This window comes from Grammomys surdaster, unplaced genomic scaffold (assembly GCF_004785775.1).
Source record: "Grammomys surdaster isolate TR1022 unplaced genomic scaffold, NIH_TR_1.0 126906, whole genome shotgun sequence".
Classification (NCBI taxonomy): domain Eukaryota; kingdom Metazoa; phylum Chordata; class Mammalia; order Rodentia; family Muridae; genus Grammomys; species Grammomys surdaster.
The window spans coordinates 497,353-523,350 of NW_021621692.1; the positions used below are offsets into that span (position 1 = coordinate 497,353).

Below are 25,998 nucleotides of genomic sequence, written 5' to 3' on the forward strand. Positions count from 1 at the left end.
AAGTGGTTCAGGAACGGGTATGTGACCCAGAATTGGCCAGTGGGGGATGAGGTGAGTCTCTGGGGCTTGCTACTGAGGGCATTTGTTGTCTTTGTCTCTAGGGAAGACAAAAGAAGGGGTTACCCCTGTATCTCTATGGGTGCTATTGCATCTTCCGTATAGCACTTTATACCACCCTCTTGCTGCTAACCCAAGGATAAAGTCAACTACAGAAAGTACCACCGAGAGATGACAAGAGTCGTGTTTAGGCACTTGAGTGTGTGATTCACAAATATTTTGATCAAGGAAAGACTATGAATAGTTTTTGAAAACAGTTTATAGATGGAAAAGAAATTATGACGGTGGTATGTGTTGATACATTCTCCCATCCCCTTGTGGGGAAGAAAGGGACCCAGATCCATTCCTACGGTAAGTGCACATGACCCATTCCAGGGTGGGGACACACTTGGACTTGACAGCTCAGCCTTAGACTGGGGATAGCACGCTCTAACAATACACAGTCAGCAGTCAGCTTAGAGTTAGGAGTAGATTCTGTTTTTTTTCCCCAGGTGTACACAAGCAAGCCCAGCACGGTGAGAGAGAAGTGTTTTAGAGAGAGAAAAGTACATTGCAGGTGTTAATGACATTGACAAAAGTTGTAGTCAAGCACATCCAAACGACTGTGCAGCTTGAAAATGCCTCTCAGCCGTCTCCAAACAGACTCTGGCAAACAGTGGCGAAAGCGAAGGACAGCCATTGCGGGGTGCGGATGGAGCGGGAAGCCAGGCCCTGCTAGTCGCCCTCAGTTCACAGGCAGACACAGAAACTGGCACACAAAAACAGTGTGGACTAGATCACTGGAGGTGTGGGTGTGGGGAGGATTCATGGAAGCCGTCTCAGCTGAGCTTCTCAGAACTGAAGGGGTTTCCCAAGCATTGAGTCAGGGACTGAACCGAGAGGCAAAACTGGGCTTCCCTTCTCTTTCCCTTCCGCTGTTTGTGAGACTGATGGAGAGCAGTGTACAAAGCAATCTGTACGTTAGGGGCTGAGCTGTGCCCTCTCCCAGATTTGTACTCTGAGACCCCAGCCTCCAGTACCTCAGAATGTGAATGCATTTGTACATGGGTACTTAAAAGATTATATTCATAGTTATTAATACTGATCATTGAATTTATTAGAATGAGCTCTAATCCATATCTGATTTTAAAATGTCTTGGGACACAGTCTCATGTAGCCCAGGTTAGTCTCAAACTAGCTATGTAGTTGAGAATGACCTTGAAGATCCTCCCTTGAATTCCAAGTGTTAGGATTACAGATGTGTACTGCCACACCTGGATTATACCGTGTTGAGGGGTCAAATCCAGGGCTTCATGCCTGCTAGGTAAGGACTCTACTGAGTTATATCCCCAGTCCCTGGTGTGTCCTTTAAAGGTAATTTGGATATGAAAAAAACACACACAAAAAAACCAGCCTCACGTGCAGCACATGAGGATACAGCAAGAAGCCGGCCATCTGTAAGCCAGGAGCAGATGCCTCAGAGATCAGTCCTCTGACAACTTGATCTTGAACTTCTGGCCTCTTCCATGCTGACTGAGTCAGTGTCCTCCTGTAGGCATCAGCTGTGCGGTTTCCTGTGCCACTTGCCAGAGCCTGCCCGGCACCCACTGCGGCTTTGTATATTCGGGTACATTTGGCATCTTAAAGAGAACGAGGCAAGAGTGGGCTCGGCAAAAACACACAGCACAGAGAATGCCACATTGGCTTGCCTCTCAAAACTCTCAGAATGAACAAGGGTCCAGCTGAGCGGACACCTGGAGAACTATGGGGGTTTTGTGGACTTCTCAGAAGCGCCTGTAGCCTCTCAGCTCAGTGTTCCCATCAGGAAAGCAGTTGTCACATTGTCTGGCATTCTGGAGGCATGTGATTTGCCCACATATGCCATGTAACTGGGAAGCAGATGCTTCCCGTATCAGGATTAAGTTGGTAACCCCCAAATGTTCACAGGCATCATTGGCAGGGCAGCTGGAGCATCTGGAATCTGGCTTGTTTGGGCTCAAAATGCACTGTGTCATCAAATCTAGCTCACAGCTATGGTGATCTTAGGTGGTACAGAAACCTGTCTACACGATCAGATCTTAGAGCCTTGGATGGAAATCGGGTCCCTGAAAGTCAGGGACAATGCCCCCAAGGTTGGACACAGTGCTTGGCGCTCTGAATACAAAACTGTCAAAGTCTTGAGTTCTCATTATCAGTCACTTCTTTGGGTTAAGGCATCAAAAGACCCCATGAAATAGCTTATCAAGGGGTCATGTGTATTAAGACATCTTCCGCCATTAACACCTTTGTGACGTCATTGGCACTGCTGAATACTTAACTGTTTCTGACCAGGGCAGCTGTTCTGGAAGGATGAAACGGGGAATGCTTCAGAGCTGGGGAGTACGAGGGCAGTGCTGCACAGAGAGAGGTGTTTTGTGGAAAGGCGGATGACATAAAAGGAACAGTCTGCTTGAGATTTCTGAGCCAGCCAGACCACTGCAGCAGAGTCACCCGGATGGAGAGCCAGGCTGGTAGGCAAGCATTCAAGTCTGGCTTTGATTGTATCAGAAACTCAGCAACTCCAGCCTGGCCTTGGCTAACCCGGAAGTGCAGGAACAAAACTCAACTAGCACAGAAGCATCTTCCAGCACAGCACAGCTTGGGGGCGCTGCTGGCTTCCCAGGAGCCCATGGCTATGATTGACACTTTAGAGGCAGGGCTTCACCCATGCTCTCAGCCAATCAGCATGCCTCTGACTCCAGGCTCTGATGCCCACGGAAGGACAAGCTAACTACACTGGGTGCAGGGAGAGGATGTGGTCAATGGCTAAGCAGGGAACAGCCTGGGCCTCGGCTCAGGGGGAGAGGGAAACGCTGTCCAGCCATCCAAAGTTCAGGTGAGGAGAAGGCTAGGGCTGACTCAGCAGGGAGATGATGACATCTGGTCGTAGTCTGGGCACTTGAGCAAAGCTGGGTAGTTGCTGTTCATCTGTAGGGAGGCATCGCTGGAGATGTCGGAGGGGCTGCGGCCCCGGATCCAGGCATCTGGATGTAGAAACTGGCCGGAGTAGTCGGAGCAGTTGCTCAAACGTGGCCGGTAGAAGCCTGGGTGAGGTCTATACATGTCCTCAGCTGTATACCTCTTCATGAACAGGTACACAGACATCACCCCAGCACTCTACAGTGATAGAGAAACAGAAGAGAACTCACTGATGGGGCATGGGAGTGTCTTCTTGTGATGTCCCAGCTATGCCTTCCTGGGACACAGTCGTGAACCCTCTCTGGTGGAGGGTCAGTGCATGTGTGGACAGGACTGGGCCCTGGGAACCTCCAGGATATTAGAGACCCAGTAAAGCCAGGGATAGGTACATTCTGGGGAAGAGTGGTAGAGTGGGTAGGTGGTCCAGGATGCTGTGGGATGCTTCCCTCCTCCCTTCCGGGTGGGGCGGTACCAATCTGGCACAGGGCAGTATGGGGCAGATTACCTCTGTTAAAAGGAAGGAGATGGCAGCAAAAGCAAATGACCATCCATATTTGTAGTTGAAATAGGTCTCTGAATCCTTGGTTCTGTTGAGCATCTCATCATTGATGCTGGAGATATACAGCACCAGGCCCACCACAAGAGAGAGGCCTGGATGATGAAAGGGAAGGGAAGAGAAGGGAACACTCAGCCTGGAGGTCCAGAGAGTTTGCCAATATGGTACCCACTGAGAACAAAGCCTTCAATTTGGAGTTCAGAAATGAACTTGAGTTTGCCCCCCATGATTCTGTCTACATCAGCATCTTCTAGGTAGTGAACAGGCATAGGTAGAATCTCCCTGTTCAACCACTCTCCTGAGCCAAGCCACAAGCCTAGTGATTGATATGACTGCCTCGGTCATACACACCCTCCTGGGTATCCTTGTTCACTGGGCCTGCTCTGGGGTCCTGCTCTTATACTTTTCTAAAAAGGCATTGCTATAACCCTGGGATGTGAACCCTGAACTACGAAGAGGATTTTTATTAATCTAAGGACTATGATAAGGCTCTTCAGCAGGGCCTCTAATCCCTGTCTCCAGCAGGGGGTGGTACATATCTCTCTGGAGTCTTCCAGTGTGGCCTGGGGCCTATGCAGACCATCTGGTTACACAGTGAATCCTCTCTGACATCTTCAGCCAGGACATGTAAGGTAAGTTAGATCAGATCCTGGCCTGCAGTGGATCAGGAAGCCATTGGGGCCCCCGAACTCCAACTGCCATTGTGCACATGACTGCTTCAGGCAACAGTCTCATCAATTAGTGAGTGTAATTGAGTCAAGGCATAATTAATTACTCTTTGTTGAGCTCTTAATATTTCATTCCACTCACATTATTTTATGAAACCTGGGCCTCTCCAAGGACGGATGTTAAAGAGAGACAGGTATGATTCAAACCTTCCTCTGTACTTAAGTGAGTCACTGTTGTCCCCAGATGTCCCTCTGTTATTATCACGAGACAACTTCAGGTATATCAGCTCCATCCTAGACTTAAGATCTGTGATTCACTCACGGTTGGAATCTCAGGCATCCTGAGCTCCAACCATCTTGGCTGCTGTGGAGTTTACACAGGAGAAGTGGATCACTTGGCCTGGAGTTGGTCGCACTCTGGCTAGGTGGAATACCACCATCATGGTGGGCTGATGATACTGCAGGTGTTGTCTGAAGGGTGAAAGACTGGAAGGGTGGAGTGGAGGAGAGAATGCACTACAGGTGTGTAGAAGAAGAATTAGATGGGCAGAGGAGTGTATGTGTGTGTGTTTGTGTGCATACATGCACTGATGTGTGTATGTGTGTGTAAGGAAAGAGTGAGGAAGAATGGTTCTTGGGAGTCAGGTAATCTGTCACCTGGCACTAAGATTATGCTGACAGGGAAATGGGGGAAAGATCCCAAAAGGACTGGGAAGTCGGTTGGCAGTAAGGATGCCTATGCCAGAAAATCATTTTTCTTTTTTTGTCATTTATCTGTTCATCAATCTTTCCATCCATACATCCATTCATCCATCCATCTATCCACCCATCCATCCATCCACTTACCCACCTATCCATCCACTCACCCACTCATCCATCCATCCATCCATCCATCCATCCATCCATCCATCCATCCATCTTTCCATCCATCCATACACCTGCCCACCCATCCATTCATTCACTCATCTATCCACCAATCCATCCACCAATCCATCCATCCATCCATCCATCCATCCATCCATCCATCCATCCATCCATCCTATCTGTTCATCCATCCATACACCTGCCCACCCATTCATTCATTCATTCATTCATTCATCTGTCCACCAATCTATCCATCCATCCATCCACCCACCCATCCATCCACCACTCACCACCCATCTATCCACCCACACATCCATCCTTCCATTCACCTATCCATCCAGCCAGTCATTACATCTATTCATAATTTTCAAGCCACCTACTCATCTTCTACTTGAGAATCAACTCTTAGACCTCTTTCTAGTCAATCAATTCAGGACACTGAATATCAACACCCTGAAAACCAACCCACTATCTTTTAGGTCACAGGTCTCCGTGAGGTCACTGGGGATAAAGCATCTATTTTATTCACCACATTCCTTTGCCTTCTCATGGAGTTCCCATGTGTAAACTCACCATGATTCATGCTTGCATCCCCTAGGCTGACAGCTCTCAAATCTTTGTGATTTAGGTGATTCTATGAGCCCCATGCCCTGATGTCTGGCAGCCATCTATATACCTCTACCTTTATGCCACAATGGAAGAATCAAACTTAGTTTCCCACACTGATCTTATAACCTTTGTGCAAAGCTATTTTTCTGTCTATGATTCCTAATCACGGATGTAATATCCACTCAGTGTGGAAGCAAGCAAACGGCTCTCATCCTCGACGCTTCCCTTGAGAGCCTGGTCCTGTTGAGTTTACCTTCTAAATGACACATGAACCTTCCTTCTTCTTTCTGCTGCAGTATCCACCAGTCTGTGCCACTATTGCCCGAGTCCTGTACTTCCAGTAGCTTGGGGACCTGCCCAGGTTTCTTGGCTCCTGTCTCACTTCCCTTCCTCTCACTGATCCTAACAGCAAGGGTTCTAGCATCCAAACATGATGTCATTCCTTGGCTCAAATTTTTCTAAAGGCTTCTCATAAAGTTCCAGATCTTAAGATAGTTCGGGTGCCTCTATAATCTCACTTCTCAGTACGTTTCCTCAGCGCTCAGAGACTCCATGAGAGTTTCCCACGCTTCCTGCTATTTCCTCCCTCCAGCCTAAGTCCATTGCCTACTTCCTATTAGTTTTCCTTGACTAGCAAATACCTTGTTCGGAATTTTAGCTATATTCTTGGTCCCCTTGGCAGTTCCCGGTGCCTCCTGTCCTAGTCCCCTCCACTCTGAGTTCCTGTTTCCAGTCTATCTCCCACGACACTGACCTTTCTATAGTCAGTGATGCCAGCATACAGAACACAGTCGGATAGACATTGTGACTGACTGACTGAATAAATGAATGAGTGAATGAATGAACGAATGTAGTACAGCCTAGTGATCATTCATGAAGATATGTCTATGCTGAAGGGGTCTAGCGAGCTCAGAATATGGGGTATTGTTAGATCATGAAAGCAAGGAGTCTCTGAGGGTAGTTGAGGATAACTCAGTTCTGCCTAGGTCACTGGCTCATCTTATTCTATGCCCAGTGTTGGCTCACAGTTGTGAGTGGGACTTCCTGAAGCAGAACTGCTCAGGAGCTAAAAGTCAAAAGTCTAGGGCATCACAACTTACCGGAGAGGATAAAGAAGATGCCAGAGACAAAGGCCAGTATGGTCCGGTGGGGACGGATATGTCCGATGTTGCTCAGAATGAAGCCGATGAACATGAAGAAGAGGCTGACCAGCGGGAAGGGCGTGGCCGAACGAATCATTTCTAATGCAGAGGGCAGAGGGACAGCCTGTCAGTGACCTCCCTACTCTGTCTCACTTCAAGAACTACGTTCTTACAATGTCTACCAATGGATGCTCAAAGTCCTAGTTCCACCCAGTGACCTAAGGGTCTCCTGATGCTGGCAGGGCTTGTTTCCAAGGCAGGATGGGAAGGTCTGACTTCAACTGTCAACGTGGTTACTCAGAGACTTGTCTCCCCTTCAGGCATAAGCTCCGCTCCCAGGAGACTACACTGCCTGTCTATAGGAGAGCTGTGGGGTGCCTGGTCAGTCACATCATCCTGCCTCATCTTCAAGAGACACCCACCATTTCCAAGGGTACAGGTCAGGCTCTGAGTGTTACAGGGGACCGGCACGGGTCTCTTTATTTTTCAATTTATAATCATTTGGGGGTGGTGTTCTACTGCATAATAAAGGATTTGCTCTTTGTCCCAGGTTCCTGAGAGGTAACCTAATTTCTCAAAGGGTATCTTTGTTAGTCACGTGGGGTCCTGAGAGCACCCGATTTTTTTATGCTAACAGGTCACTCAGGATGGAGGCAGGAAAGAACAGCCACACCAATTAGAAAATTGGGGTTTGGGGCCATGTGACATAAGTTTGACCTCTGATGAGGGAAAGGTCCGGACTCTGAGTTTAGTTATTCACACTGTGGTAGATATTAGCCATTATTTAGAGCTGACTTCAAGTCCGCAGGACAAGTGTGTTGGTATATTCACATGGAGTAGTGGACTATTTTGCATAACAGATGTGTTCATGAATGTTTGTATCCAGAGGGTCCTGGAGCCTACTCTCCCAACAGACCAAGATCATGGATCGCATTATAGCATCAAGTTCATGCTGAGGGTCAGAAGACAGTTTGATGAGATTAAGGCCATAAAGTCAGTCTTTATGTAAAGTCCAGAGAGACTGCTTCAGTCAGTGGAGTTCTCCTCCACTTCTGGGGATCAGAGACATAGAGGTTCTAGAAATCTATCTTCATTGCAGGAAAACAAATGTACAGGGCAAGCTCCAGTGAACTACACTAGTATAACCAGCTAAGGCCAAGGGCTCTTGAGAAGATTCTGGATGTCTGACTCTTCCCTTTGCCTGGCTTTCTCTGTCCCATCTGTGGCCCAGGTTAGAATGTTCTAGACACTTACTTAGAACATTGACTGTGGATTCTGACGTCATCTGGGAGTTCATGGGCATCACATACTCGATGGTGAAACAGCGTCCTCGCTCCTCACCTGTGGAGATAAGAAATTACTGCTATTCCCAGGTTCTACTCTAACAAGGATTTGAAGTTAGTACACTCCAAATGTTTCCAGAATCTTTGGGCCTGTGTCTCTGTACTTGGACTAGATAAAATCTCTAGGTAAGTTTTCAACCCTGGATGGTGGCCCCCCAGCAGAAGTAGGGCACATGTCTTGATGTCTCTTTCTGGAGTAAGGACTGAAGCATGTCAAGAGGTCAGCACTATGAACTCTGTGTCCACCAAACATCTGGGTGCCATCTGTTGCTTTTGACTGATGACAGCACATGGCTGTCTCAGATGCACGAGTGTAGATTTTGTGCAGTAACCTTCCATAGCCTTGTCAATCAGACCCTGGTGGCCTCAAGACTCTGCTTCAGGTTAAGCAGAGACAGATGCCACAGCATCTGGGGCAGTGGGAGATGAGGTCAGAGTTGGATGCTGTTCCTAAAGCAGGCTTTACAAAGTGACACAAGGTAGCCATAGTGGAGCTGGAGGTGACCCTTTTGGTATACCTAATTCAAGTCTAGCCTGTCCACCAGAGCCCTAGCACCAAGACAGGAGAAAAGGCTGGGGAAACAAACTGTATCTCTTCTCGATTCACACACAGGTTCCAGGATTCCACAAAAGAAACATAAGGACGTACTGTGGCTATGCTGACTAGAACAGCTTTCCCAGATCTTGTAGGACATGGGGGTCTACTCTTATATAGGGTAGACTCAGGCTGTGATAAAGGGTTTAAGGACAGGGCTCTTGGTTCAGTAACTCACTTGAGAATCCTCAGTGAGCTGAAAGGAAGTCTAAAATCTACATCCTCCCACAGACCTGGAAGGATCCACATTTGTGTTTTCTTTGTGCGGCCATTTCACAGACAGAGGAACAGGAAGCTGCTGAACATTTCCTGTTCCTTAAACTTGTGGATGTCAGTGAAGTAGAAGTCTAGATGCATTTAAGCTGCCAGAATCTTCACTTCTGGTGTTTGCAACGTGTCAATAATAAGTGTGTCTTGCAGTTTCATAGGGAGGATTATGCACAATCAATAACTTGAGGCGCTAATGAAAGGCCTGCACAGGTGATTCAGGTCTGTGAGGTGTCATTCAGCACTGGGAGGCAGAGGCTGGGAACGCCAGGCTTGCACGGATCTTTTAGGAAGAAAGCAAGCTGTGGGAGCTGAGAGAGCTTGCTCAAGAGGACATTGTGAATCAGAGTCTGAGTTTGAGTCTGTGGTCTGGTGGTCGCTTGCACTGCCTCTGGGCTGTGGAGATTGTCTATGGTGAACTGTCTACTGGCACCTTCTGGTTGTCTCTAAGTAGGGCGAGATCCCCTTGGGGCAGGTATTCCCCAGAACAGGACTGTCCTTACCAGCGAGGAAGCAGACCCGCCAGAGGCCCGAGTGCAGGGACATCTTGACCTCCGTGCTCTGATTCTGGGGAAGAATTATGCCTTCTTCCAGGTATAGCCAGTAGTCCGTGCTGACGGCAATGCCCAGCAGGCCCAGGCCGCAGACGGCAAAGACACTACTCAGCAGGGTCAGGGCCTTCCTCCCACAGGCGCTCATCTTCCTGGATGGTGACTGGGCAGCAAAGAGTGCTGTCTCACCGAGGGCAGAATGGGCTATGGGGAAGAGAGAGGGTATCAGCTGGAGGCGGGGAGCAGTAGCTGAAGTCAGTCTTCTCCGAGTCAGTAGATGAATAAACATCTAGGCCACTAGTGTCCAGACCATCTCCTCTTAAGGGTGACCCTCTCCCTTTTCTCCTCAGGAATTCACAGATTTATCTTAAGGCTACTGTATCTATTCCCTTGTCTTCCGAGTTCCCCTTACTACACATGAACATTCATCTATCCACCTATCCACCCACTTACATATCATCCATCCCTCCATCCCTCCATCCATCCATCCATCCATCCATCCATCCACCCATTCATCTATCCATCCACTCATTTGTCTGAACGTCTGCCTACCCACCTAGGCATCCATGCATCTATCTATCCACCCATTTATCCATCCATCCACTCATTTGTCCATCCATCCCCACTCATTTGTCCATCCATCCATCCGTTCATCCATCCATCCATCCATCCATCCATCCATCCATCCATCCTTCCTTCCTGATTAGATTTTGAGCCACTGTGGAAACACACCTCTGGGTATACTGTAAGGATGTTTCCAGAAAGATTTAACTGGCTTAACACACTCTCCCTTAAGTTGCTTTTGCCATGTATTTTGTTACAGAAATGAAAAAGTTAACTTATTTGCAGAGAAAGCTTAGAGTGTGACCTGAGCCTAGAAGAAGGCAGACAGAGCCACCTCTATAAAAGATGTAAGCCTAGGGTGACAAGGACAGGGGTTGAACTATAGCAGTCCTGCCCATGGTGTGGGCGGCTTTGAGTCCACCAGGCACAAGACCCTACCCAGGGATGATGTCATGCCTTGGCTGAGATCTAAGCATAGGTGGCTGCCAAGACACCTGAAAAGCATCAGAAACCAGGTTTGGCTGTGAAGTTGAGCTCACCGCATAGTGTCATGAGGTGATATTAGTGTTCTTTGCCTGGAGGGGTCACTCAGGTCCTGATCCCACCCACAGCAGCAGTCCTACCCTAGCAGTTGACCATGGGAATGTTGGGAGAGCTACGGTATGGGCCACATGCTGGCACTCTGGAGGAGTATAAAGTCTGCAGGGTGGGAGAGCATGGGTCGAGAAGGCCCTACAAGCCTTTCTGTATTGGCTCTGACAAGGAAGAGGGAAGTGAAATGTCAAGTCATTCGCTACGCAATGCAGTGAGGTTTGGAGCAATAAGTCTAAGGAATATTCTGGGGGCGGGGAAGAAGGCATCAGGAGGCGCTGTATCTTGGTTTGGAAGAAGTGCATTGCATGACAACCACTTTAGTTTCACTTACTCCAAACTTCCCCAGACTTATTTGGGCACAAAATGAGGGCTCCAGGAAACCCCCTTTGAGATCCATGCTCCTCAAGACCAATAAGACCTGTTCTGATCCCCCACCCCCACCCCACCCCCTAATTGCTGGGGGATTAACGGTCACGGCGGACAGGACTGTAGTTTGCAAAAGGCAAAGCTGGACCTGGTGTTATTATTATTCAGTAACAATGCAATAAAGCCCTGCTTTTCTCAGAGCAGACAGACCAGGGCATCTGAAATACGACAGCTATTGCCCAGCCGAAGCTGAGCAGCCAATTTTAATGTTGAGCTTGGCAGAGATGAGAAAGATTTGGGTCTTAGAGATTTGGGAAGATGAAAGTGGAGAGGAGATTGGATTGGAATCAGTAAAGCAAAGCATAAAAGAAGAGACTGAAGGTGACCTTGCCTGTGGACTCCACAGGAGCAAACCCCAAGAGTCACCTCCCTTTCTGGAGAACATGGCGACTGTACAGCAGGTGAAAGGTAACATTGTTAGCAATTGCAAACATATTTATGTGTTTATTGTGGCATCATATTTATTTATAAAGTACTAACTATTAACTATAGCACAAAGCCATCACCAAACCTTCACAGTAGCCCCATGAGGAAGTAATTAACATTAACTCCCATTTCCCGGATGGGGAAACTGAGGCTCAGAGGTGTCAAGCAGCCCACAGGATATCCTAGCAGGCAGAATGGATTGAAATCAGGTCTAATTCCAAGCTCTGTGCCTAGACTGTTACTGTAAAAATGAACAGGCCCAAAGAGTGTTGAGGTGGTGGAGAAATGGGAAAAGAGGGTTTTCAGCAGTCTAGGAGTGCATAAGACATGGGTCTTTAGAAAATAGTCTAAGTGACCAAGTATTACATAAGATTAGAGAAACATGTTTTAGGGCTTCCTATTGGGCGCCTCTGGGGTGTAGCTTCTGGTGTCATTTCCATGGCGGGCCACTGTGGCTCAGCACTTCTGATTCTGAAAACCACATTGTAAGCAACAAGACTAATATTTCCCTCCACCCACGTCTGCCAATCAGGTTCCAGAAGGTGGAGGGGTCTGAGATGACCCAGCCTGCTAATTCTGAGGAACTGAAAGATCAATATACAGACAGATCTTTTATGAGAGTTCTGGGGATCAAAGTCAGCTTCTCAGGTTTATTCCATAAATGTCTTCCTCATCACACCATCTCCCTTGCTCCGAGTCTGTGCTTGTGACGTCTGCTTCTCGGTCTCCTGACTCTCATCCCTCTGCAGTCAGAGCATTTCCACGTGGTCAGGCTTCTGCTAAACGAGTAGTCTTTGTTTGTTGAGCATTCTAAGGTAAACATCTCTTACATGGTAACAACTTGTAGAAATTCTCTACCTCTCTCATCAGGAAAATATCACAGACTCAGAAGATGCTTCAAGTAATAAAGCTATGTGTGTTTTATGTTCTTTATACATTTCTGTGCTCCACACAGCTTCTAAAAGAACACACGTCATTTCTATAGCCAGAGAAGAACATGAAATTAAAGATTAGGGACATCAATTCTCTGGCCACTCCTGTGAGAAAAGTGAGGGGTGCCGGCCCACTCCTGTGCTGAGGATATCACGATGCAGTGTCATCCTTTGGAAACTGGGGCCCTGGAGCAGAGCGGTTTTGCACAGTTTATGATGATTACCGGTACCATTACCTCTAAGTATTAGCTTGTTAACGATCAGGAATTAACTGCCACTAATTATCATCCATGACTAGCAATTAGAGAGAAATGTCTTGCGGAGATTAAATCACTAATGGTACATTTCCCTGCCCAAGCCAGTCATGAAGAACTCTAGGATGGAGTGCGCAGGGACTCGGGGTAGGTGAGGTAGTAGGTATAAAGGATTGTGGGAAAAACAGATGGGGTTCAATTGGGGAACAGCAGAAAGTCAATCAAATGAAGACGCCGAGGGTCAATATTCCCAGCCGGTTCAGAGGAACCCCAGTAGAGCTTCAGTGAAGAGTTTGGGGAGTAGGGGCTGTAGACAGGGCTTTGGAGCTGGCTACAGCTAGTCCTTTGAGCTGATTCGCTGACTCAGCACCACTGTGGTCAGCAGCCAGCAGGAGAAAGTAACTAGAGGGTGCCTAGTGGGTCCTGATCCCCTGCCTGCTTTCTACGAGAATGTCTACATTGTTTTCTAGGGGACTTAAAAACTGATCACAGGGGCTGGAGAGATGGCTCAGCTTTAGAAGTACTTACTGCTTTTGCACAGGACCTGGGTTCTGTTCCCAGCACTCACATGAGGGCCCACAACAATCTGTAACTCCAGGTTTAGGGAATCCACTATCTTCTGGCCTCTGCAGCATCAGGCATGCACGTGGTGCACATACGTGCGTACAAACAAGCAAAACACGCACACACATGAAATAGAAATAAACTCTTTTTTAAAATGGTCATAAATTATTTGTTATTCTTTGAATTCACAGAGATCCGTCTGCCTGTCTTTTGAGTGCTGGGGTTAAAGGTGTGTCCCACTACCACCTGGCTAATTATTTGCATTGAGAAGTGGGATCTGTGTTTCTTTTCACTGTTTTCTAAATCTAGACATGTTTGTGACTGTTCTGATTAAGAAAGTACCCAAGAATGATGCTACGGGCCTTTTGGGGCCATGTAAAGATACTGGATATTCTCTGGAGCTGCCTCAGGGAGAGTGGCGTTCATGGATAATGATCAACCTGAGGTCACCATGCTTTAAAGTGGGGTTTCTCAACCTACTGAACTTTGGAGATGGAAAATCATTTGTCATGAGGGCCAATCATAAATATTGTAGGATTCGTAGGAACAACCTTATCCTTCTTATTACTAGATGCCAGTGGTACCTGAGTCCCGACTCATGAAAATCCTTCTCTACAGGAAACAAAACAAACAAACAAACAAAAATCCACCTCACTGGGACCCACTTTCAGGCTAGCACAGATGCTATGATTGACATTGCTGAACTTCACACCAATAGCCAGCATGTGCTACCTAACAAATACCAGCTTTCCTGTCTCCTCTCTCGCTTCCACAACACCAGTCAACTGAATAGACGCTAGGTCTCTATCCTCTGGAGAGTTAAACTGCTCTGTGTAATGATACAGGAGGCCTTCATGGTGGGGAAAGTAGCATCTCTGAGGACACAGATGAAGAATATCCAAATGTATACAGAGTGCTGAATACCAAGCACATAGGGGCTCAGAAGACACCATGTCTCCTGAAACCTAAAGACCTCAGCATCATCCTGTGCTTCTCTCTCCAAACTTCCTCCATCTTGGTTGGAGACACCTTCCACCAAATGATCAAATAGCTTCTGGCTGAGGAACTGCCAAGCAGCTGGTTCTCCCTGCTGGATTACCAGTCTCTCTCTGATGAATTGATGATGCTCTTCTTAGGAGTTGAGAATTGCTGGGTAAGGATGTACCGTCCTTCAATAAAAAGGATGCAAAGAGTATGCTTTCCAAATTTTAACGCACTTTATTCTACGACTAAGCCATGGCCAGCTTGGCTATGTCAGGAACTAAGGCTATCGAGCGGAGGATATAGAGCCCCAGCAAACCCCATCACACAGCGCCACTAAGGCTTATGGAAAGAGGGTGATGGTTATTAAAACCCCTCCCACACTTGGTGTGGCAAGAGGTAGTTAATCAATGGGTTTTCACGGAGACCAGGAAGCATTTTGGACAAGCAGCAAGGGCTGATGCCCATTGCCCGTAGACATCTAGCTGGGGTCAAATGACCATGACTTTGCTGAAGGTCCAGCAGAAAGCCTTGTGATGGTTCTTCACTGTGACCTGATGGGATTTGGAATCACCTAGGGATCAGACCACTTGCCACATCTGTGAGGGCATTTCCAGAGAGGTTCAGCTGAGGAGTAATGTGGGCATTGCCGTCCTAAGGGCTGGGCTCCTAGACCCAATAAGAGGAAGGGGAGAAGGTGAGCCTGGGATCAGGACTTGTCTTACTTACGGATGAACCTTCAAACTACAATAGACCGTGCCCCACACTGTGAGTTAAATCCACTCTCCCTTTAGGCATTTTGTCACAACATCGAAAATGCACACCACTGTGTTACTGTCTCTGCAGAATTTCTCTGGGCAGCTTAAAATTTTCTACGCATAAAATTGGGACCACATCACACACACACCTCATGTACACACAGTATAGCTTGAAGTTGTTTTACTTAACATCAGCATTTTGCATATTTTAATAGCTTCAGAATTCATATTCTCCGATTTGCATCTGCTTAAAGCAAGATAGCCATTTCCCTACTGCAGAATGGTTATTTTCAAATCTGTCCTTATTACAAAAATCAATGAATAAATTTACTCATCTCTAACTATCAAGGGGACATTTGCAAATAGTTTTCTTTGGGATAAATTCCTACAAGTGGGATTTTTGGGAGGAAAGAAACCATCTTAGCAATCTTAAAAGTATTATCAGACTTACCCTGAAAGCTTCCAAAGGGCCTGCTACCCAAGACACAAGCAGAGGCCTTGCTGTCAGAGACGTCAGAGTGAAAAGTTCTCCTCTGGATGGATTGACCCAGAACTTGGCCTCTGGGCTCTGCTCAGCCAATGCTGTCTGGTGCATTGGTGAGGTATGCCAGAGTAAGGATTCTACACTACCCTAGATGATCTGGGAAATGTCTAGGCTTCCCACATAACAAGGAATATGGCTTCCATCAGTGCTAATACATTAACCAAACGTCCAAGTGTTGAAGGTGGAGTCCTCTGGACAGTGAAGAACTTTTAAGAAGTGGCAGAACTTTTAGGAGGTTGAGCCTAGAGAGGTCTTCAGTGATTGGGGTTTTAGTCCTGAAGGGGATACAGGACCTCAGTCTCCTCTTCCCTTTTCTTTGAGAAGAGCTGCACACTCTACCACAATATGTTGCTTCACCACAGGCCCAGAGTAATGAAGACAAGCGTTTATGGGCAAAAATTTGCAGAACTGTAGGCCAAAATAACTGTTTCTAAAGAGAAAGGGTTGATCAACTTTGGGTGACAGAAAACTGACAGACATAATCAATGACTTGGTCAATATTCTTGGCTTAGCAATTATAAAAGTACCACCAGAACCACTCTGACCAATATACTTTCTAGGATATCACCACCTGTGTGACAGACAGCCACAGATATCCAGGCCAATCAGCTGGAAAAAGCAGTATTAAAAACAATCCAGCCAGGTATGGTCTAAAGTCCTAGCACTTCGGAAGATGAGGCAGTAGGATTGGTGTGGATTTGATGCTATCCTGTGCTATTCCCGTGAATTCTGGGCTAACCTGGGCTACAGGGCTGATCCAGTCTCAAAACCAAACCTGTTTAAAACAAGAGAATCCAAGGGTTGATATAAGTGATTTGATGCAAAAAAAAAAAATAGCCACATAGGAATAGCAGCCAAATAGAAAAGATAATAGTAGATGGGAAAATATTATCTATGTAGCAACAGAATAGTAAAGTGTTGGAACTAAACAGTAAGTTATGAGCTGGTGCTATGAAAAAAATACAGGACAGGCTCAGTGCATATACTAATTTGTTTCTCTATTGCTGTGGTAAATTCTACGACCAGTAGCAACTTGGAGAGAACGAAGTTTGTTTATTTCAGCTTACAACTCTCTCAGGACACATTCCATCACTGAGGAAAGTTGGGGTCGGAACTCAAGGTAGGAACCTGGAGGCAGGAGCTGATGCCAAGGCTGTGGACGATGCTGCTTACTGGCTTGCTCCCCATGGCTTGCTCGGACTGCTTTCTTATAGCACCCGGGATCACCTGCCCAGGAGTTGTACTATCCACAGTGGTCTAGACGCTTCCACATCAGTCATGAATCAAGAAAGATTTGCATCAAGTTGACAAAAATTGACCAGCAAGTAAGGCCATTGTGTGAGCATAAGGACTTGAGTTTGGGTCCCCAGTCCCCACATAAAGCCAGATGTGCTTGCACATCTGTAGTCTCAGAACTCCTATTGTGATATAGGAAGCAAACACAAGAGAGTTCCCAGAAAGCTTGCTGGTCAGGCAGCCTGGTGTACCCAGCAGTAATGAGACCCTGAGCAAACAGAGTGGAGGAGAGGAGTGATCCCTGAGGCCCTCTGTCATATGACCACCCATGCTCACATATGAACACACACACACACACACTCACACACACATACACAAAATAACTTTACTGAAAAATATAAACAATATTGATAAATAAAATACTTTATATAAAAAAGGATTTCATAGAACGTCTCTCCCAAGGTAATTATTAATTCAATGTAATGAGCTGTTCTTATTTTTATTATTACTTTAAAATGTACTTATTTTTCTTTTATGTGTATGGATGCATGTATGTGTGCCACAAGATGCCAGAAGGGGGCGCTGTGTCCCCTGGAGTCACAGAGTGGTTGTGAGCTGTCACTGGGTGTTAGGGGCTGAACCTAACACCATTCATCTTCAAGAATGGCAGGTTTTCTTAACCACTGAGCCATCATTCCAGCCCCTACAGGGAGTTCTTCAGAAGATGTCACGACTCTGGGCATAGCCTAGAGGGGGAATCTCTTGCAAATAGCCAGGGATTTATTTTAGGGATGAGGACACATGAGTAGGGAATACCAGGCAATTATCCTCGTGGCAGAGTTACCGTAATAAAAACAGTTTGATTCTGCTGAGGGGGGACGACATCAATGGAAATTTTAAAAGCTATTTTTGGCTGTGATTAAGTAGCTTGTTAAAAATAGACATTTCCAGCTATGAATAACTGGCATATATTAGGCAAATCCTCCTGCTGAAAATAACTAGAGGAGTTGGGTTAAATATAAAAATAAAATAAAATAAAATATAACAAAAAGTTTGAAGATGTTGGACAGTAATCAAGAAAACCAGTATTTCCGAGGTCAAAGGGTGAAGACAAAGGAGACGCACTGAGATGGGCAGGGCATTTTGGGCCGTTTTCCCATTTAAGTGGAGCACCTGCCGGTTCACAAGGGTGTGAGTCTGAGAGGCTGAGTCCAGGCCTGTGCAGATCTTTCTGTTGTCCATTTCTATTGTGGGATCAAACTGAGAGCTCAGCTCAGCTCACCAAGGAGGACAGGCCTAAGAAACAGTCCAGATTTCCCAGCGTGGGTCCTGGGAAGGAACAGATCTGCCTCTGCAAAGATTGAAAACCATCTTCAACCTAGCTCATCCATGACCAGATGCAGGTGGTCCTCTGTGACGGATGTCAGAAATGCAAGGGAACACCTATGGTTTTCCTATGTGATGCCCTCGATGGAAAGTCAGCAAACTCATCCAGAGGTGGGGCTGAGATACTGAAATGAAGAAAGTCAGAACTAACACGATAACGCTTTTCATGTTCTTAAGCCAAGTATTCATCAACATGGACATTTGTACTCTTGGCATCGAAGGCAAAACAGGAATATCCTTAGATAAACAAAACCAGGAAATGGGTTATCCACAAATTTCCATAAAAGAAATGCCAAATGAATTCCTGTGTGTGTGTGTGTGTGTATGAATGTTCACATGTGTGTATATGTACATGTCAAAGTGTAGAGGCCAGAGGTCAACCTTGGGTGTCATTTATATGAAGCTGTTTCCTTTGTTTCTGAGGCAGTGCCCACTTTTGTCTCTGTGAAACCGTGCGGCTCTTTCATCTGATCCACACATTTTACGCCGTCTCCCGTCCTCAGCGACACACAGTGAGCGATTAGACAAACACAGCTGCCCCTGGAGTCTTCCGTTTCGATGGATGACTCCCAGTACCACCATCCTTGAAGCACTGGCGCAGACTTTCCTTTGGACTAGGTCTCAGCCCATTCACAGGGCACATCAGGGAGGCTGGCTATCAAGAGAGACCCAGCAGCCTTCCAAGCACCAGACCCATGAAGAGAGCCACCACCCTGACTTCTGAGGCAAAAGCAATGGATTTTTTTTTTTCTTATTGCTGTTTCAAAAAAGCCCAACCCCCTTCAGGGGAAGCGACATCACACAATTACCTCCCTCCTTTAAATCAAATACAGCGGCAGCAACTGCAAGCTCCATAATTCAGCGACATGAAGTCTTAATTGTCGCCAATTAGAAGCCAGCTCCCGTGAACTTGCCGGCTCACACCTCCAGCAACCCAGAGCAGCATCTAGCACCCGTTTCCCCCGTGGCTACAGGGTGTGAGAAAAGCCAGTGAGAAATGGAAAACAATTTTTGTACCCCACGACCTAATAAATGTAGACAGGAAAATGTGCAGACTTGATCTAATTCTGGTGACAACAGGCATCCATCAGATGTAGGCTGCCATTGCCGGCTGAGACGGCCGGGCCACACTGTTTACCCTTCCTCAGAACCCCAGCAGTGGGCTTGCAATCCCCTCGGCTGTGTGCAGCCCTGCCTCCCACCGGCTGAGGTTTATTGGACCAGGACGTGTGCTAAGCACAGTTTCGAGCTGTTTGCACATATTAACTCTGTACCCTCCAGTAACCCTTTGTTGTACAATACAAAGAGATTAAGATGATGGTTCTTCACAGGCTGTTCGGAGTTAAAGGAGCTAACAGTCCAGGTCAGTGAGAGACCCTGTTTCAAAATCAAGGGGACAGTGCCTGAGGAAGGACACCTGGGGTTGACCTCTGACCTCCACATACACACACACACACTCGAGCATGTGTGCATTCACAAACACACACATAGACATCTAAAGCCATGTGCATCTGCATGCATACAAGCATGCACACTCACACACATACTCACACACACATGTACGCGCACAGAGTATGGCAATTCTAGCTTAACAATATAATTATATACGTGTCGCTTAGTATCTTTTTATTATTATCAGAAGAGGAAACAAGCAGTAATATTGTTCGTTTGTAATTATCAACATAATTACTTCTGGTATATTTAAAATTACTTTATGGGACTTAATTTTCTTATGTGGCTTCATTTGCTTGGAGCGTCCTGGAAGGAGAGAGTCAGGTAGTTCCTCTGACAGTAAATGCTCTGTTTTTGTTTAGCTGGGTTGTTTTTACCTTTCTGACTGCTTCAGATCCCACAGGTACCTTCGCTGGCTCTGAAATTCTTAGTGGGTGGCACCCCCACTCTGTCTTCCAGCCTTGCAAAATGTGATGTTCGAGGGAGATTCAGGTCTGTAGCTTAGTGTGTGTGCGTGTGGTGGGGTAAAAATACCTCTTACGTTTTTCGCCCTCTTGCTGTTTCCACAATGCTCTTTTTTTTCCCTCTTAAAGATGTATTTTTATGTGCATTGGTGTCCTGCCTGCATGTCTGTGTGAGGGTGTCAGATGCTTCGGAACTGGAGTTACAGACAGTGTGAGCTGCTGTGTGGGCCACTGGACTCAAACCTGGGTCCTCCTAAAGAACAGCCAGTGCTCTTAACTGTTGAGCCGTATTTCTATCCCCATCATGATGCCCTTTTTGTCTTTGCTTGTGTTGCGTCTAGATGTGGTTGCATAAGTCACCTCTATGATGGTTATTCCCATCCTTGCTTTTAGGTGCAGAGCTTGGGAAGTCCCTGCACAGCTAAAGTGTGTGTGACCAAGGATTTGAAACCAACCCTGTGGTCCCACCAGCATTTGGGTTCTGCTGACCTCTGTTCACCACAGCTTGGCTCCTGCAGGGCTCCAGAGGCTGGATGCCATGTCCCACTTGGGTGCCCAGCTTGGGAGCACTCTCCTGAAAGGCAGAGATTGCCCACTGACAAGCAGAAACTTTGACCCAATTTTCTTCACCATGGTCAGCACCTTGCCTGGTGTAAAAGCGCTGATGGCTTTGGTTTTTCCCCTTAGGCTGAGTGTCGCTCAGGTGGTTGGACAAGTCAGATGCTTTCCTTAAAAAACAGTGTTGCAAAGGAAGAAAAGGAGGAGAGAGGTCAGAAGAGGATGAAGAGGAAGGAGAGAGGAAGAGGAGGTGGGGCGGGTGTCCATGGGTGGGGGGAGGAAGGGCAGAAGAAGGAAGAGGAGATAGAGGAGGAAGAGAGAGGAGACAGGGGCAAGAGGATGATGGGGAAGAACAGGAAGAGAAGGAATAAAGGAAGGGAAGGGGACAGAGGAAGAGGAGGAGGAGGAAAAGGAGGTGGGGAGAAGGAGGAGGCTGATGAATGTCCCCGATGGGTAGGAAGCTATTCTTGATTACTCCCCGGCCTCCCTTGATGATTAGAGTCAATATTTATGTCTCAAGATCAATCAATCAATCTCTCTCTGTCTGTCTCTGTCTCTCTGTGTCTCTGTGTCTCTCTGTGTCTGTGTCTCTCTGTCTCTCTCTGTGTGTCTCTCTCTGTCTCTCTGTCTCTGTCTCTCCCTCTCCCTCCCCCTCCCCCCTCCCCCTTCCCCCTCCCCCTCCCCCTCCCCTTCTCCCTCTCCCTCTCCTTCTCCCTCTCCCTCTCTCTCTCTGGCAATCTGTGCCCATTTCTCTTTCCAGGAAGATAGCAGGGAGTCCTGAGAAGAGAAACCAGCCTGGCCTGGCTTTAGAGATGCTCCCTGCTCAGCCTGGTGTCCTCCTGAAAGCAAGGCTGTGTGTGCTGCAGAAAGACTTGCAGACAATCAAGTGTGGCCTTGTCTGCTATGAAGCACGGCCACACAGCTATAAATACCTCCTCCAGAATGGCTTTCCTGCCTCCAGCCTTTTTCCCTATAAATCAGTGTGCTATAGTATGTAGGACACATGCCCGAGCCCCCCTTCTCTCCACTGCTCTGCATCCTCACCTTCTCCCACATGCTCCAGCTTTCCTTCACAGGGTTCAAGTGTCAAACAGAAAAGCTGCACAGGTTTCTAGGGGTCCAGGAACAAATCTCAGACTCAGTTTCCAGTCCCCTGAGGGCTGGGAAGAATAAGAAACTGATGTTCTAGCCCCTCAGGCTGAGAACCTTGAGAGATGAACAGGAATAGAAAAAGCTTCCAGAAGATGCTGGGTCTCTCTAAAGAGTGAGTTCTTGACTTGAGTTTCCTTTCCTTTTCCCATAGCTGTAACTTACGATAAAAACATGACCGAGTAAACCTGGGGCCTCCAGTGGCCTGGTGTGGATCGTGTTCCCGTGATGGAGGAAGCCCAAGGCCACAATGGGGCAAAACAAATCCATTGACTCCCATAGTTCTGGAAGATGGCCCCATGGCCCCCTGGGATGCCTTGCCTGGGACCCACGTCTCCAGTCCGTGTCCTTAGCAGGTGCCTTATACCTCTTGATGTATCCAGTTGCTTAGAGTCGTTTAAAAGAAATCTTTATCTCTCCTGACTGGGTGACAGAATTAAAGCCCTGAGGAGCAAAGGCAGAACCCAGATAGGGGAAGCATTCACAACTCACTGGGCCCCTGGGTAACTCCTGATGACAACAAGGTGGGGGAAGGCAGGGGGCTGCCCCCTTCCCCTTCCTCAGCTGACAACACCATCTCACAGGCCCCAGAGCCTCTGGGCATCTGAGAGAATTGGTCTGGAAGGGTCTGTAGGAAGGCAGGCAAGCGTGAAGCTCTGCCTCGTGCCTCAGCCCCAGGACGGCCGTCTGGCTCCTACTTCTGTCCTAGCAGGGCCCCTCGGGCATCTTGCTCAGCCTCTCCATCTCATGGATGATTCAGGACCGACTCTCTGCACAGAGTCGGTATGAGATGCTCTCGGCACATGGCAACCTTCACTCCTGCATCGGGAGAGGATATGGATGTTGACCCTTGAGGAACTGGAACAAGAAGGGTGGGTACAGCCACCCAACACCTGATTTAGCATGGAACAGCCACCCAACACCTGATTTAGCATGGAACAAGTCAGATGCCAGAGTGGGATGAGGCAGGGTGGGGCAGAGTGGAGCAGCACAGAAATCGACAGAAGGAAAGGTGTGCTTCCCAATGGGTCAGCTGAGGAACCTAGAGTAGAGGGGTCATTGTGTCCTGGCCCTCTCTCAGAGCCTGGTGGGATGGGACAAGACAGAACCTTTCCAGCAATAGTCCCAAGAAGATAGCTCAGTGGGTAGCGAGCTTGCCATACAAGAATGAGGAGCTGAACTGGGATCCACAGAACCCAGAGAAAGCTGGCCGTAGGCGCTTGCATCTCTAAGCCCAGCATCCTACTGCGAGATGGAAGTGGAGTCAGCCTGCCTCTCAGCCAGCCTGGCTTCCATGGCAGCAAACTGGAGACGGTGTCTCCAACAAGGTAACAGGCAAGGACCACTACCCTTGGTTGTCTCTGATTCCCATGTGCATGCTGGGGCACATGCATGTTCACACACACGCACAGACACACACACCATGCACCCGTATATTATTAACATTGTTTTTACCTGTACCCTTTACATTTATTTTTTAGTGTGTGTGCCGGTTAATATTGTCAACTCGGCAGGATTCAGAGTCACTCGGGAGATAAAACCTTTGAGTGAGCGTATGATGGGGTGTCTATCATGGGCTAACTGAGGTGGGAGGAGCCACCCGAAATGTGGATGGGATCCAGGACTGAATAATAAAGAGAGACTGATGGTCGGATCACTGGCATCGGCTCTCTGCTTCTGACGGCCGCACTGTGAGAGCAGCTGCCTCACGCACGCTGTGTGTGCTCCTCACAGGACAAACTGCACTTGCAAATGTAAGGACAAATAAGTCTCCCTTCCTCTCTTCTTCTTCCTCCCTCTCTCCTTCCTTCCTTCCTCCTTCCCTCCTCATTCCTTCCTCCCTCTCTTTTCCCCTCCTTCCCTCCTCCCTCCCTCTCTCCCTTCTTCCTCTTCTCTTTCTCTCTCTTTCCCTCCTCTCTCCCTCTTCTCTTCCTCCATCCCTCCCTCTTCCCTCTCTTCTTCTCTCTTTCCCTCCTCCCTCCTTCTCTCCCTCCTTCTCTCTTCCTCCATCCCTCCCCTTCCATTTTCCCTCCCTTCTTCCTCCCTCTCTCCCTCATTCCCTCTTCCCTTCCTTCCTGTCTTCCTCTCACTCTCTCCCCCTCCCTCCTTTCCTCTCTCCTCCCCTCTCTCCCTCTCTCTCTTCCTCCCTTGATCAAAATAACCAATACAGTATGGTCATAGGAAAAATTGTAAATTATGGTACATTCCATTTCTGCTGGCTTAGAGACAAGCCAATCAAGGATGTGTTCTCTGTCTCTAGCAGTAAACTTATTTCTTCTAGTTTTAACAGAAATTTAGCTTATGAATCCATTTCTTTAATAGCATAGAAATGACAAAAATAAATTAGGGAACTAGAGGGCAGAGCAGTGGTTGCTGGGTTGGGGTGAGGGCGAGAGGGATGGGGAGAGGCAGGTTGTGGTCAGAAAAGAGCCACATTCTTGGGGTGAGGTGAGTCTGTATCTTGACTGTATAGATGCCAGATCTTGATAGAGATGTGCTCTAATTCTGCAAGATGTTCCCACTGAGGATGGGGGTGGGCATGGGAACAAGGCACATGAAGTCACTACATGTTTACTGTAATTGTATGTGATTCACAGTGACCTCAAAACAAAGGGTTAGGCTCTAAGAAGGTGGCTCAGTGGTTACACACTTGCAGTGTTAGAGAGGGGACCAGCTCTTGGATCCCTTGAGCCCATGCATGGCAGCCTCAGAAGGCAGAGATTAAAGATCCCACAGCAAGCTATCTATGGAGAATAGTCATCTGAATGATCTCTGGGTTTGATTGAGAGACACTGCTCCAATGAATAAGGTAGAGGGGCTTCTGAAGACAGTTGGTGAGGACAAGTAAGGATTCATGACATCCACCTCAGCTCTCCACATGTGTTCTCTCCCTCCCTCCCTCCCTCCCTCTCTCTCTCTCTCTCTCTCTCTCTCTGCGCCTCCCTTCCTCTTTCCCTCCCCCCTCACACACACACACACACACTCACACTTGCCCACAAACATGTAAATATGTAAACAGTACACACACACACACACAGAGAGAGAGAGAGAGAGAGAGAGAGAGAGAGAGAGAGAGAGAGAAGTTAAAAAAAATAAATGAAAGGGTTAACTGTGAAAAAGTCCCTTCCAAATCCAAATCCTAACTTTGGCAGAGACAGCATAAAACAGTAGACCTCGTTTGGAGAGTAGTTTGGTCAAGCACTAAGCATCGTCATTTCTCTTGGTTCCAACAGCGCTACCCCTGGGAGTTGCTGCCACGGGAATAAATATGAACAAAAGGACAAAGTGCACAGAGATGTTGACTCACTCTCCCTTATTACAGCCAAGAGCACAAGCCAGCGATGCGCATTCTCTAAGGAAAGTTACATGACATACGGCATGGCCATTCAGCAGGCTACTGGGTAGCCATGGCTAATGACATACGGCATGGCCATTCAGCAGGCTACTGGGTAGCCATGGCTAATGTTTGTGAGATGATGTCAAACAACAAACAGCTGGGCTCACCTTTAATCCCAGCATTGGGGAGGCAGATGCATCTGTGAATTTGAGGCCAACCTGGTCTACAGAGTGATTTCCAGGCTAGCCAGGGCTATATAGTGAGACCCTGTCTCAAACAAACAAACAAACAAACAACTGAAAACAAAAACAAAACTCACCACCAAAAATAGGTAATACTAAGTATCGATGATTAGTTTGTTAAGTCTTAAAACTATCTTTTAGTGAGGAATGACGGGTATAGAAATATGAATGGTGGTTATTACTACTATAAATTAAATTTTAGGCTTCATTATCCTTTCCATGGTTTTATTTAATATATGTTCACTTTATTTGCATCCAATGAAATGAGGTAGCCTTCTATTGCCAGGAGACAATGCCTTCCTTACCAGGGAAGAGGGCAGACAGTTGATGTGCCCCCTGCTGGCTTATCGTGGTGGTGCCACGGCATCTTGAGTTGCCAGGGAGGCACACATTGGATAGACTGGACTCACATTTACTATGGGTAGATCTGGAGGCCATTTCTACCGCAGCACTACTTAGAGAGTTATTGTCTAGGCAGTAGAAAGGAGAATCTGAAACATAGTAGCTTATAGGAACTCTGGCAAGATATTTAAGTCTTCTTA

The 25,998-nt window shown here is 47.3% G+C and overlaps 1 protein-coding gene across 2 annotated transcripts in view; it reads right to left on the reverse strand.

The window, feature by feature from the left end:
- Positions 1 to 230: 230 nt before the first annotated feature.
- Cacng5 (calcium voltage-gated channel auxiliary subunit gamma 5) overlaps positions 231 to 25,998 on the reverse strand; it is a 41,309-nt gene continuing 15,541 nt past the window's right edge. For both annotated transcript variants that reach the window (XM_028761293.1, XM_028761292.1), the window contains exons 2-6: positions 9,542 to 9,793; positions 8,088 to 8,174; positions 6,792 to 6,932; positions 3,500 to 3,645; positions 231 to 3,192 (exon numbers count right to left, since the gene is read on the reverse strand). In XM_028761293.1, the coding sequence (XP_028617126.1) occupies positions 2,935 to 3,192; positions 3,500 to 3,645; positions 6,792 to 6,932; positions 8,088 to 8,174; positions 9,542 to 9,737 (828 nt within the window). In that variant the 5' untranslated portion in view covers positions 9,738 to 9,793 and the 3' untranslated portion in view covers positions 231 to 2,934. The remainder of the gene's footprint in view (positions 3,193 to 3,499; positions 3,646 to 6,791; positions 6,933 to 8,087; positions 8,175 to 9,541; positions 9,794 to 25,998) is intronic.